Source organism: Lagopus muta, chromosome 1 (assembly GCF_023343835.1).
Source record: "Lagopus muta isolate bLagMut1 chromosome 1, bLagMut1 primary, whole genome shotgun sequence".
NCBI classification, from domain to species: Eukaryota; Metazoa; Chordata; class Aves; order Galliformes; family Phasianidae; genus Lagopus; species Lagopus muta.
This window is the reverse complement of record NC_064433.1, coordinates 39113820-39124095: the sequence shown is the minus strand read 5'-3', so window position 1 is coordinate 39124095 and position 10276 is coordinate 39113820. Positions and strand designations below refer to the sequence as shown.

Sequence of the window (10276 nt, the reverse complement as noted above, 5' to 3'; positions counted from 1 at the left end):
GCAAACAGAGTATCTATAATTCTATTCTATAAAATACAGTTCAATTTCATTTTCTTGTTGTTGTTTTTCTTCTTCTTCTTTTTTTCATGAAGTGGCTACGCAAAACTTAAATTTCATTGAAACTAAGAATGGTTTTATAAAGTCAGTTTTATAAATAAGCATATCTCCCATTTGCAAAGGACATGGTATTACTTTTCAGTAACCAAATCAACTATTTCTAGCGTAACCCATGCATTATTTAAATTATCAGTAGAATGAATGCCAATTTAGCAGTTGGTACAAGTAGAAATGTCAGAGAATCTGTACGTGAATCAAGCTTAAATGTTAGCTCACATCCAAGAACATTAACATGGCAATCTGTAAAGCTCATAAAAGACGATGGGAGAAGACACTATTGCAAATCTGATTCAGAACTGCATAGCCTATAAATATATGCCTGGGTTGCTATGGTAGTTTTAGTTTTGGTTTTGGTGACTCAGGATTATGCAGTATTAAAAGTAACCCACCTTGACATTTCTGTGTAAGAACATTGCTCTGAACTGAAAAAAATACAGAGTAAGAATTTTTCTTCTTACATAATTAAATTAAAATTTTGATAGTACTTTGTGCATGGTCTTTCCATCTCTTTTTTTCTGGATAAGGAATGTGCTGAAGATTTCACTGTTTCTTGTGTGGGTTTGCCACACAATTAGAGAATGCAACATATTAAAAAATAGAAATGAATATGACTGTCAAATTTTAAATATGAAAGAAATGCCTTTTTCTTATTATAAGTATCTCCATTATGCTTCATGTTGAAAAAGGTTTTTATATTTTTGTATCCCATTTCTCCTTTTAAACTCTATGATTCTTTATAGAAACCACAGAGAATAGAGAGTTTTATCACAGAATCACAGAATCACAGGGGTGGAAGGGACCTTAAGGATCATGAATCTCCAATCCCCCTGCCATAGGCAGGGCGGCCAACCTCCCCGTTTAATACTAGACCAGGCTGCCCAGGGCCCCATCCAATCCAGCCTTGAACACCTCCAGGGACGGGGCATCCACAACCTGGGCAGCTGTTCCAGAACCTTTTTTTTTGTCAATATATAAGTATTTGCCACTACCTCTTCAAAATATCCATTTTTTCCAGAGCTGGAATTGATGAAACTAACCTTGATATATTGGTTTTCTTCACCGGAAAGTAAAAAACATTAGGACAAAATTTTTAGAAGCAACAATGTGTCGGATTTCTGTTGCTGATGACAAGATGGAAGACAAGACAACAATTATCCTTAAGAGATCGAAACAGAAATCCTATGTTCCAGAACATGTCTATTTTGAGTAAACTTCATTGATATACTTCTGTGGTACAGAAACTTGCACCAATTAGCTTGCAACAATGACTGCAATGCTTGTAAGAAAAATAAAATAAATACCTAATTGTTGGGAGTCATGTGGATGGGGCCAGGCTCTTCGCAGGGTTGCAAGATGAGAGCACAAAGGCTCCCAAACTGGAACACAGGGAGTTCCATACAAAATGAGGAAAACTTCTCGACTGTGAGGGTGACAGAGCAATGGAACAAGCTGCCCAGACAGGTTGTGGAGTCTCCTTCTCTGAAGATATTCAAAACTCACCTGGATCCTTTCCTGTGTAACCAACTTGTTATTGTTTGAGGAATGAAGGAGGTTCAATGATCAAATAAAAAAAGCTGAGCTAGAGGAATGAAGTCAAGGAGAGGTGACTGGAGACTTTATGCAAACCTAAAATAAGTGTTCCATACCAATGAAATTCCTCAGAGGGCATTTCAAACAAGTACCTATCAACTTGCCTAGAATTACTTTACTGCCAGTACAGCACTTGATTTCAATCTTGCTGAAATCACTGTATTGCATTCTGTAGGTATGCTGGTTCTTTGAAGAGTTAAATTTTCAGACAACCAATTGAGAGGGAAAGAAAGAAGTAGACTATTGAGGAGGGTATATTTAAAATACTGGAGACATCTGGGGACAGAGGATGTCCTTTCCTGAGTTACCTTGCTCTGGGAAAGCAACAAAATTTGCAAATGTCATTGGATTGAGAGTCCATCCCCAAGGAAATGTACTGAAGAGGACAAGACTGAAGTATGCAGCTGGATCCTGCACAGATCCTCACCTTAGATGTGAGTCAGTAGATGCAGCCAAGCTGTAGGCTGGTAAATGTGTGTATTGGGCACAGTTCAATTAACCGTGTGAGTAATAAATGCTACGATGACCACTTCTGAAGTGGATTGAGCACAATCAGCCATAATTCAGATCCATGAACCTAAGCTATATCACTGAGTAGACACATAGGTCATCAATAGGAATGTATTAATTAGATCCTGGCTTTTTGTTGACATATTTGGATAGCAAACCTCTCTTTGGCAAATCTTTCATCTTTCCTACTAGATGCCATCTTTCAAATACTGGCAATTGACATCTGCACATTTTCAGTGGGCTGTGTGTCATGCACTGATGTGTGAGTACATCTGATGGGTGCTATGCAAATATTTCCAGGTGAAAACCTGCTCTGAAGGGTGTTAGTGAGAACACACTGCTGCAACCTTCTGACCGCCGCTTCTTGGGAAATGCCACCAACATTTTTAATGATTGAAATAAGAAGCCTGAGCAGGCTGACAGACTGCAGCAAAAGGGGAGATTATAGGAAAGAACAAACCACACAAAATTTGATGAGTGTGAGGTTTGGTGACCCTCTCAAACTATACTTTGTTTCCTATAATTAGTTGAAATGAGAACTTCTTTTCCAGTAAGCTTAAAGCCATATTTTACCCTCAGAGATTATTCAATATAGAAGAAAATATATGTTGTTTATAGCTAAAGAAAACACACTATGCACAGGGAAAGAAATTAACTGCCCGTAACAGCTTGGTTCCTAGAAGGAGCAATTCTGAGCACAATGTTTGTGTCTTCAAAGGCTGCGTGCACTATAATTCCTTCTCTCCCAACTGAAACAGGGTGCACTGCTCCAGCTTTACAGGCAATAAAAATTAAACATAACAGAAACCAGCACAGCAGCACCGGGTTGTGCAGACACCTCAGGGCACGCTGCTCTGACGCCAGGCTGCCCAAACGCGGGCACGCTTAACTTTCCCAAGCGGGGCATCCTCAGCAGCCCCGCGCGTCTTCTTCTCAGAGCGGCTGCAGTCGCTCTGCTAACAGAGGCGCAAGCGAAGAAGACGCGAGCAGGGAAGCGGTACGCCTGCAGCCTCACTTTGCTTCCCGAGGCCCGCACCAGCCGCCCTAACAGAACCGCTGACCCCTCCAGCTGAACTCTTGAACCCGCGGCCCGCGCAAAGGCCAACCGCGCCTCTGCACCGCCTCGGCCCGGCCCCGGCCCGGCCCCGCCACCGCCCCCGTCCGCCCGTGACGTCACGAGCCAACGGCCACGCCTTGCCCACCCCGCGCCCGCGCCCTCCTCCCTGGGGCTCCGCCCCGCCCCGCCCGGAAGTCTCGCGGGATTATGCTAAGGAGCCGCCGCCGCCGCCCCGCCCCTCGGCTCCCTCCCGCCCTGCGCGTCCATCTGGGTGGGTGCGTGAGCGAGGGCGAGCGCGGGCCGCGGTGCGCTGTGGGATACGGCGGTATATAGTCTATCCTCGGCGCGGCGATAGCGAGGGGGTCAGGCGGGAGCGGGGCATGAAGATGGCGGACGCCAAGCAGAAGCGGAACGAGCAGCTGAAGCGCTGGATCGGCTCTGAGACCGACCTGGAGCCGCCCGTGGTCAAGCGCAAAAAGACCAAGGTGAAGTTCGACGACGGCGCCGTCTTCCTGGCTGCCTGCTCCAGCGGGGACACGGAGGAGGTGCTGCGGCTGCTGGAGCGCGGCGCCGACATCAACTACGCTAATGTGGACGGGCTCACCGCGCTCCACCAGGTCGGTGCGGCCGGGCGGGCAGGGCGGGGGGCGAGGCCTGCGGGGCGTCCCTACGGGAAGCGGCCGCGGGGGTAAGGGCCGGCGGCGGCGGCTTTCCCCTCCGCTGGGGGGTGTTGGGGTGGGGAGGGGCCGCGGGGCGGGAGGTGGCGGGGAGCGGGGTCGGGCTCGGGGGCGGCGGGGGAGTGGCCGTGCGGCGGGGCCTCCGCTCTGGAGCCTCCGGGCGGGCTCCGGGCCGGCTCGGGAGGGTGAGGGGCCGGTTCCCCTCCTCGTTGCAGGGCCCTCCTGGAGTTACCCCCGCCTGGGTCGGGGTGCGGGCCCCGCCCGAGCCCCCCGGGAGCTCCTGGGGCAGGGCCGCAGGTGAGGGGAGGCGCTCGGCGGGGTCGCTTCCCGCTGCCGCCGCTCCCCGCGGCGGTTTCCGGCTTCCTCCGTCCGTCCGGAGGTTCGGCTGTGCTCGAGCCGATGAAAGCCTCCTCCTCCGTGAGCGGGGAGAGCCGGGCCGTCCTCCGCCAGCCCGTTTCCGAGGGGAAACTCGCGATTTGTGCCTAATAGAGAAACGCGTGTCGATAACAGCCCGCTTCTCTCCCGAGCGATGGCTTCTGCCGCAGTGCGCGAGCTGAAGTTGAAGGGGAGCGGGGCTTTTACAGCCTTCCTCCGCGTGTCGGAGAGCAGTGCGACGAAGCCGAGTGGCTTTGTTCGGGCGTGGGTGTGTGGCCGGGGCTGCTGCCGCCCAGGGGGAGCTTCACTCGGGGCAGGGGAACAGCGGGGAGACAGGCTGTGAAAGTTTCCTCAAAATGGATGCTTTGTGCACGCTGAACTTCATAGCAGTCTGATTGGAATCTCAAAACGTTAGCCAAATAAGGAAAGGCTGTGGCAATCCGGAGATAATGCGGGTTTGCCTGAATAGTTCTTCTTTTTCTAGGAGGCCAAAAGCTTCCCCACAGTATTAAATTCCCTGGATAGCTAAAAAGTAGAAATATATAGATTATACGTATGTATCTTTGACGGGCCAGGTTATCGTTCTGAAGTTTAGAACTTGTTTGCTAGTTCAGGAGGAAGAAAAAGATTGAGATGTGGGTTGACCATGTTGCAGTCTTCCCAAAATGGTCAAGTGAGGTAATTGGGACACTGTTATATTGCACTGTACTTAAACAGAAATGAGGTGGTGAACTCAATGGGTGTTATCCTACCCGTTTAGACATCCGGGGATGTGAATTTCTACAAATATAAGCTGCTCCTTAGCAATAAAGAATAGAATCCAATTCTGAATATAAGATACAAAATCTCACTGCTTTTTGCTCTGTTTCCTGTGTATGTCATCGCTTGTTTGGCAGCGTAAGGTTTGCTTTCAGTTGTGAACTCAACTGGAAGAATGACTGCGTTGTGGTTAAGGCTGTCAGAGTGTTACTGCAGCAGGCTTGCCTGACTTGAGGCTACCCTGTTGCTCACAAGCCTGGTTTTGTGCATTTACTCTTCTCTAATCAGGTTATGATTGCTTTGTGCTAGAAGGGAACTCAGTATTAGAAGTCATTCCTTAACTGGTTAGATCGTTGGATCTGCAAGTCTCCGACTGCGCACCAGCGATTGGTGGGCAGGGATGATGTCTGACTCGACTCCCTGAGAATGAGAGGTGAATGATGATGTTTTTCTCCATGAAGTATAAATAGCATTTTTCAAAGTGATTTTGATGTTACGTACAGAGAAGCCCAGATCAGAATACTCTGCTGTTATTCTGCCTATCTTTTTACCTGCAGATAGTTTGCGGTTTGAAAGGGCAAAGTCTAGTAGAATAAAGATTTACGCTGCTAAAACTCTGCTTGCTCTCCTGCACTCTCTTGTAGTGATAACAGAGAGCTTTTTCTGGTCTTACAATATTAAAAGCAAATAAGAAGATCAGTTGCGAGATGCTAATCCTCTTGAGGCAGCCGAGGCATCTTATGGTTTGTGTGCTTTTCTTTGTTGCGGTTTTTGCTGTTCTCGTTTTTGTTTGTTTTGTTTTCTTTTTTTTTAAGACAACGAGGGAGGATAGCAAAATAACAAACCTCTTCCCATGACTGCTTTGTTACTTCATTACCATCAGGATTTTTAATATGTCATATGAAAGGTGCACATCATGCAGTATGCCGTCTGTAATACGGTTTCATTTAATCCGACTTGGTTATGGAATAAAACAAAGCTGTATCTGTTCCCAAAGGATGCTCTTCAAAAACTGGTCACTTGTCCTGACAGCTCTGACTAACATCAATAGCGTTGAAGTCCATTTTGTTGAAAACTACTGTCCTTGCTGTTGCGTTGCTGCTTGTTGTTGTTGTCAATTTCCTTGTACACTGTATTGCTTTACAGGAATGAATTTGTTAGCAGGGACAGAGTGACCCTACCTTCTTTGGGTAGGGTTTAATTTTGCATTTAATATTTTTTTGCAGTTATTGAGGGCAAATTCATAGAATTACGGAATGGCTTAGATTGGAAGGGACCTTAAAGATCATCTAGCTCTGGTGCTCACATTCTGTGTCTGAATGTTTAATTCTGTTGCCGTTCAGCTTTGTTTTTCCTGTAACTTCTGTATATATCTGGTAAGGGTTTAAGCTTTGTCTTTTTGTTGTTGTCTCCGCAGTCTGAGTAGTTGGAGGTACTGAAGGAAGAAGTACTATTAATACCGAAATTCAGATCTGATCCTTATTGGAGCATCACGTTTTGTTACTAGAGCAATTAGCTGGACTTCTCCCATTTCAGTGGGGTAGAATATCAGAAAGCTTTATGTAGGTCTGTTTCCGTTAATGTGTACAGGGGGAAGAAATTCCTGTTGTCTTGGTAGCTTGTGAGAAATGGGAAGAGCATGTGCAGGTTCTTCTTTCATCTCTTGTCAGTGCCACTGTGTAATCTTGTATGCTTTGCTGTGCAGAGACAAATGGACTTAGTGCGTTACGTTTGAGGGCACATATTGAGTTCTAAAAAATAAATCTGGCAGAACTGAGGAACAAACTTGTTATTAGATGACATATTTCTGTATGTCGTATTGGATTCAGATGTCATTCTCTTCCTTCAAGAACTTTTTTAGCATGCATTCAGGTTAGACATTCAGCATTAAGGATGAATCTGGGTACGTAACTTATCCATTTATAGGAGACAGTATATAATGTAGGATACTGCAGGAAGATATGCATTCTATTACAATATCTTGCATACAAACATGTATATAACGTGTCTGGAAGACCAGAAAACCTATCTGTAAATTTAAGTTTGAAATTCGCATTGGAAGTCTGTTCAATAAACTTGGTTTTTAAGTTGATAATGTTCATAATACTATGTTTCCTGGCAGTTGTCACACAGGGTGAGATCCAACATACAGATAGTGCAGCCTTTCTTATCTGCTAGAACAGTTGAACTGGAGAAAAACGGCCTGAGGTGAGCTGTGATCTCACAAATTAATGGTTTCTGCAGAGAAGGGAAATGTGGCATATTCTGAAATAAGAAGAGGTTGTATGGTTTTTAATAAAACCTAGTCTCTTCTAGAGCATACATACGTATTTATTAAGAATGGGATTCAATTCTGTCCTCTTAAAGGCTCAGCACCTGTCTTTCCTCAAAGCGTTTGGATTCTCTCCCGTCCTCATTTCTTGCCCTCTGTGAAAGAGGACTTATTTGCTCATGCTGCTGAAGTGAGTGAAAGCAGTTTAGACAGAAATTGCACAGAACTTGTTCAGGAAGGAGGAGCATGGCCTTTCTGAGCAGCAGCACGAGAGGTCTGCGTGTACTGGGGAGGGTCTGATATGTGAGTGGGTTCCTGGATTTCATGCATGTGCCTCTCCCCTGGGAGCATGGGTGTGTGCTGTGGAGTACCTGCCTGCTCCTGAGAAAGAAGGCAGCTGCACTTAGGTATGTGTGTATGAAAACTTAGGCAGCTTGCTTTTTGGCTACCCTCTTCCTTTGTGGCAGCTCAGATTTAGTAGGCGATAGCTTGGTTTTTGGACTCTGGGGAGGAAGATGACTACTACAATCTCATCCCACCATGAGGCATGGAAGATGTCTTGCTGTGCTGCTGCTCTTCCCTGCCTGGGAGGGTGCTGTGCTTGGAAGAGTGGTGTTGTCCTGACTGTGCACAGGGATCACTGAGCATGCCGGGTACTGTCAGTGGTGAAGGCTGAACAAGAAGACTGCCTAACCCGTAATGGAGAATTTGTCCTCAGTGTGAAGGAGCACACAACCAATTGAGCAGTTTCCCAAAGGCTATTCCTTCTTTCTGTTGTGAATATCGGTGTTTTCCTGCAACTCTCCAAGTAATAAATAAATACATGAAATTGACTGGTCCACTTTATAACAGTTTACAGATATGCAGCATGCAATGCTAAATATAGTTTTTTAGTTGATGCTGTTGATAATGGTGGTCTGCATTTGTTCATCAGTTCTAACTAAGATGCTGAGAAACAATTTGCAAGTGCTTCATGGAATGCTCATTCTTATTAACCAGTGAAGGACAGTTTCTGTTGTCTGTCAGTCCCGTGCTTGGGTTTTACTTCTTGGGTTCTTCTTCCATGAGGGGAGCTTCTTCAGTAGTTTAAATGAAAAATTCTGTCAGGGCTCCTGGTGGTATGGTTGTAGTTACCTGAGTATGGTAATAGGGTACTGTTACAGTAGGCATCAACTTTGTTATGATCACTTTTCCAACAGGAGGTGGAAAAGGATTGTAACTTTTATCTGCTCTGGATCCCATTGCCTTAGGACTAGATAGAGGGCATTAAGACTGTACTTTCGGGATCCTTTTTGACAAGTGATAACACAGGTCATATATTTGTGCTGAGGTCACAGCATGCAGGGCATGTCGAATCATAAGAGCAAAGAACAGGTTGCTACCATCTTAAATCTCCAGGGTGTTTGCATCTTAGCAGCAGCACCCAAGAACCAAGGATAAGGAAGGCATGGAAATAGTTCAAAGCTATCTTGGTAACTTCCTAGCTATGACTTCTGCACTGCTTCTTTTGGGGGGGGGTTGAAATATTACTGCATGCTATGAAGCTGTTGATTTTCCAAGGCTATCAAGGAGAACTTCCTTTTGTGCATCAAGATTTTGTCCTTGCCATGAACTTAATGTCTAAAACCTCCTCTTCAGAGGAGAAGAAGCTTCCCACCCACACAGCCCCCTAAAACTCTTGGTGGTACACAAATGAGAACTTCAGTCATTGTTAAGCTTGTATTACATTATCCTGGCTTGTTTAATTCTCCAACTTACAACAAAGCAAAGAGAAAACGAATCCTGAAATAAGTGTAATATTGACTTCAGTAAGTGATTAAACTACAGAGACACATTCATTTAAAATTCCCTTTGTAATGGGAGTTGGTTCTTGTGTGGGCTATGGATCCTTCACTCCATAGTTTCAGTACGTAGGTTCCAGTTTTACAGTAAGTACTTGTTAACTTCCTACTGATCGTGTCATCTGAGATCTTGTTTTTTGCACCCTTTGAAATGGAGGCAAGAGGAGAAAAAAAACAAGTGATTGTTTGGAATGTACTTTAAATATAATAGTGGAAATTTTAAATGCTGCATTTAGAACAATAGTTTCCTTTATTATACCAAGCAGAAAAGAAGTAACAGTCTTTTTGCCCTTCTAGGTTTCTTATCTCCTGTCTGCTCTGCCAAATTTGAAGCCAGAATTTTTATTTATTTTTTTAAATAGTTTTGATTGCTGTGGATGTTGTTCACAGACAGAACATTGAAATGAATTCTAACACCTGTCAGTTATGTTGTTTAAAGCAATTTCCTGTGTTTATCAGATTCATTACACTTATTCATCTAGTCATGTTGTAATAGTTCCACATTCAAAGCTTTATCATCTGAATTGTTATCTGTCTCCCAGAAGTGTAATGGTCAGGGACAATTTCTACTGGTCTCTATCTATGAATTCCACTGTAGCATTAACGTTGCTTTTACAGTAAAGCTTTATCTATGGTTTTGTATGTATTCTGACATATACTTGTTATCTTAGAATATTCCTTTCATGATGAATCATCAAAAGCACCTTTTGAGAGTAGGTATGAGCAATTGTAAGTGTTAATAAATCTGACGTGAGCATGCTTGCTTTGAAGCCTTTTTGATCTTGACATCTTAATGGCAAGTTTCTTGATTGCCATTTTGTTACTACTTAGCAAATGAGAAATTTTCAATTTATTAGCTGGATCTGAGGTTAGGAGATGGAAGCACTATAAATCATTAGTAGAGATATGACATAAGTCTTCCAGCTTAGAATCTGCTTAAGGGTATATGCTAAATTTTAGTTGGAACAGATGGTTTGACAGGCTCTTGGCCAGTCCTGTACTTGTTTATCCCTTCATGCATGCTCTCTATCATCTTATGTGGACTAGTAAGGCTCTGCAATCCACTCAAAACTTAAGC

The 10276-nt window shown here is 44.5% G+C and overlaps 1 protein-coding gene across 8 annotated transcripts in view; it reads left to right on the top strand.

Annotated features, from left to right (window-relative positions):
- The first annotated feature begins 3520 nt into the window (after positions 1 to 3520).
- The window catches only part of PPP1R12A (protein phosphatase 1 regulatory subunit 12A), a 122725-nt gene continuing 115969 nt past the window's right edge, over positions 3521 to 10276 (top strand). For all 8 annotated transcript variants that reach the window (XM_048933588.1, XM_048933590.1, XM_048933584.1 and 5 more), the window contains exon 1: positions 3521 to 3891. In XM_048933588.1, the coding sequence (XP_048789545.1) occupies positions 3655 to 3891 (237 nt within the window). In that variant the 5' untranslated portion in view covers positions 3521 to 3654. The remainder of the gene's footprint in view (positions 3892 to 10276) is intronic.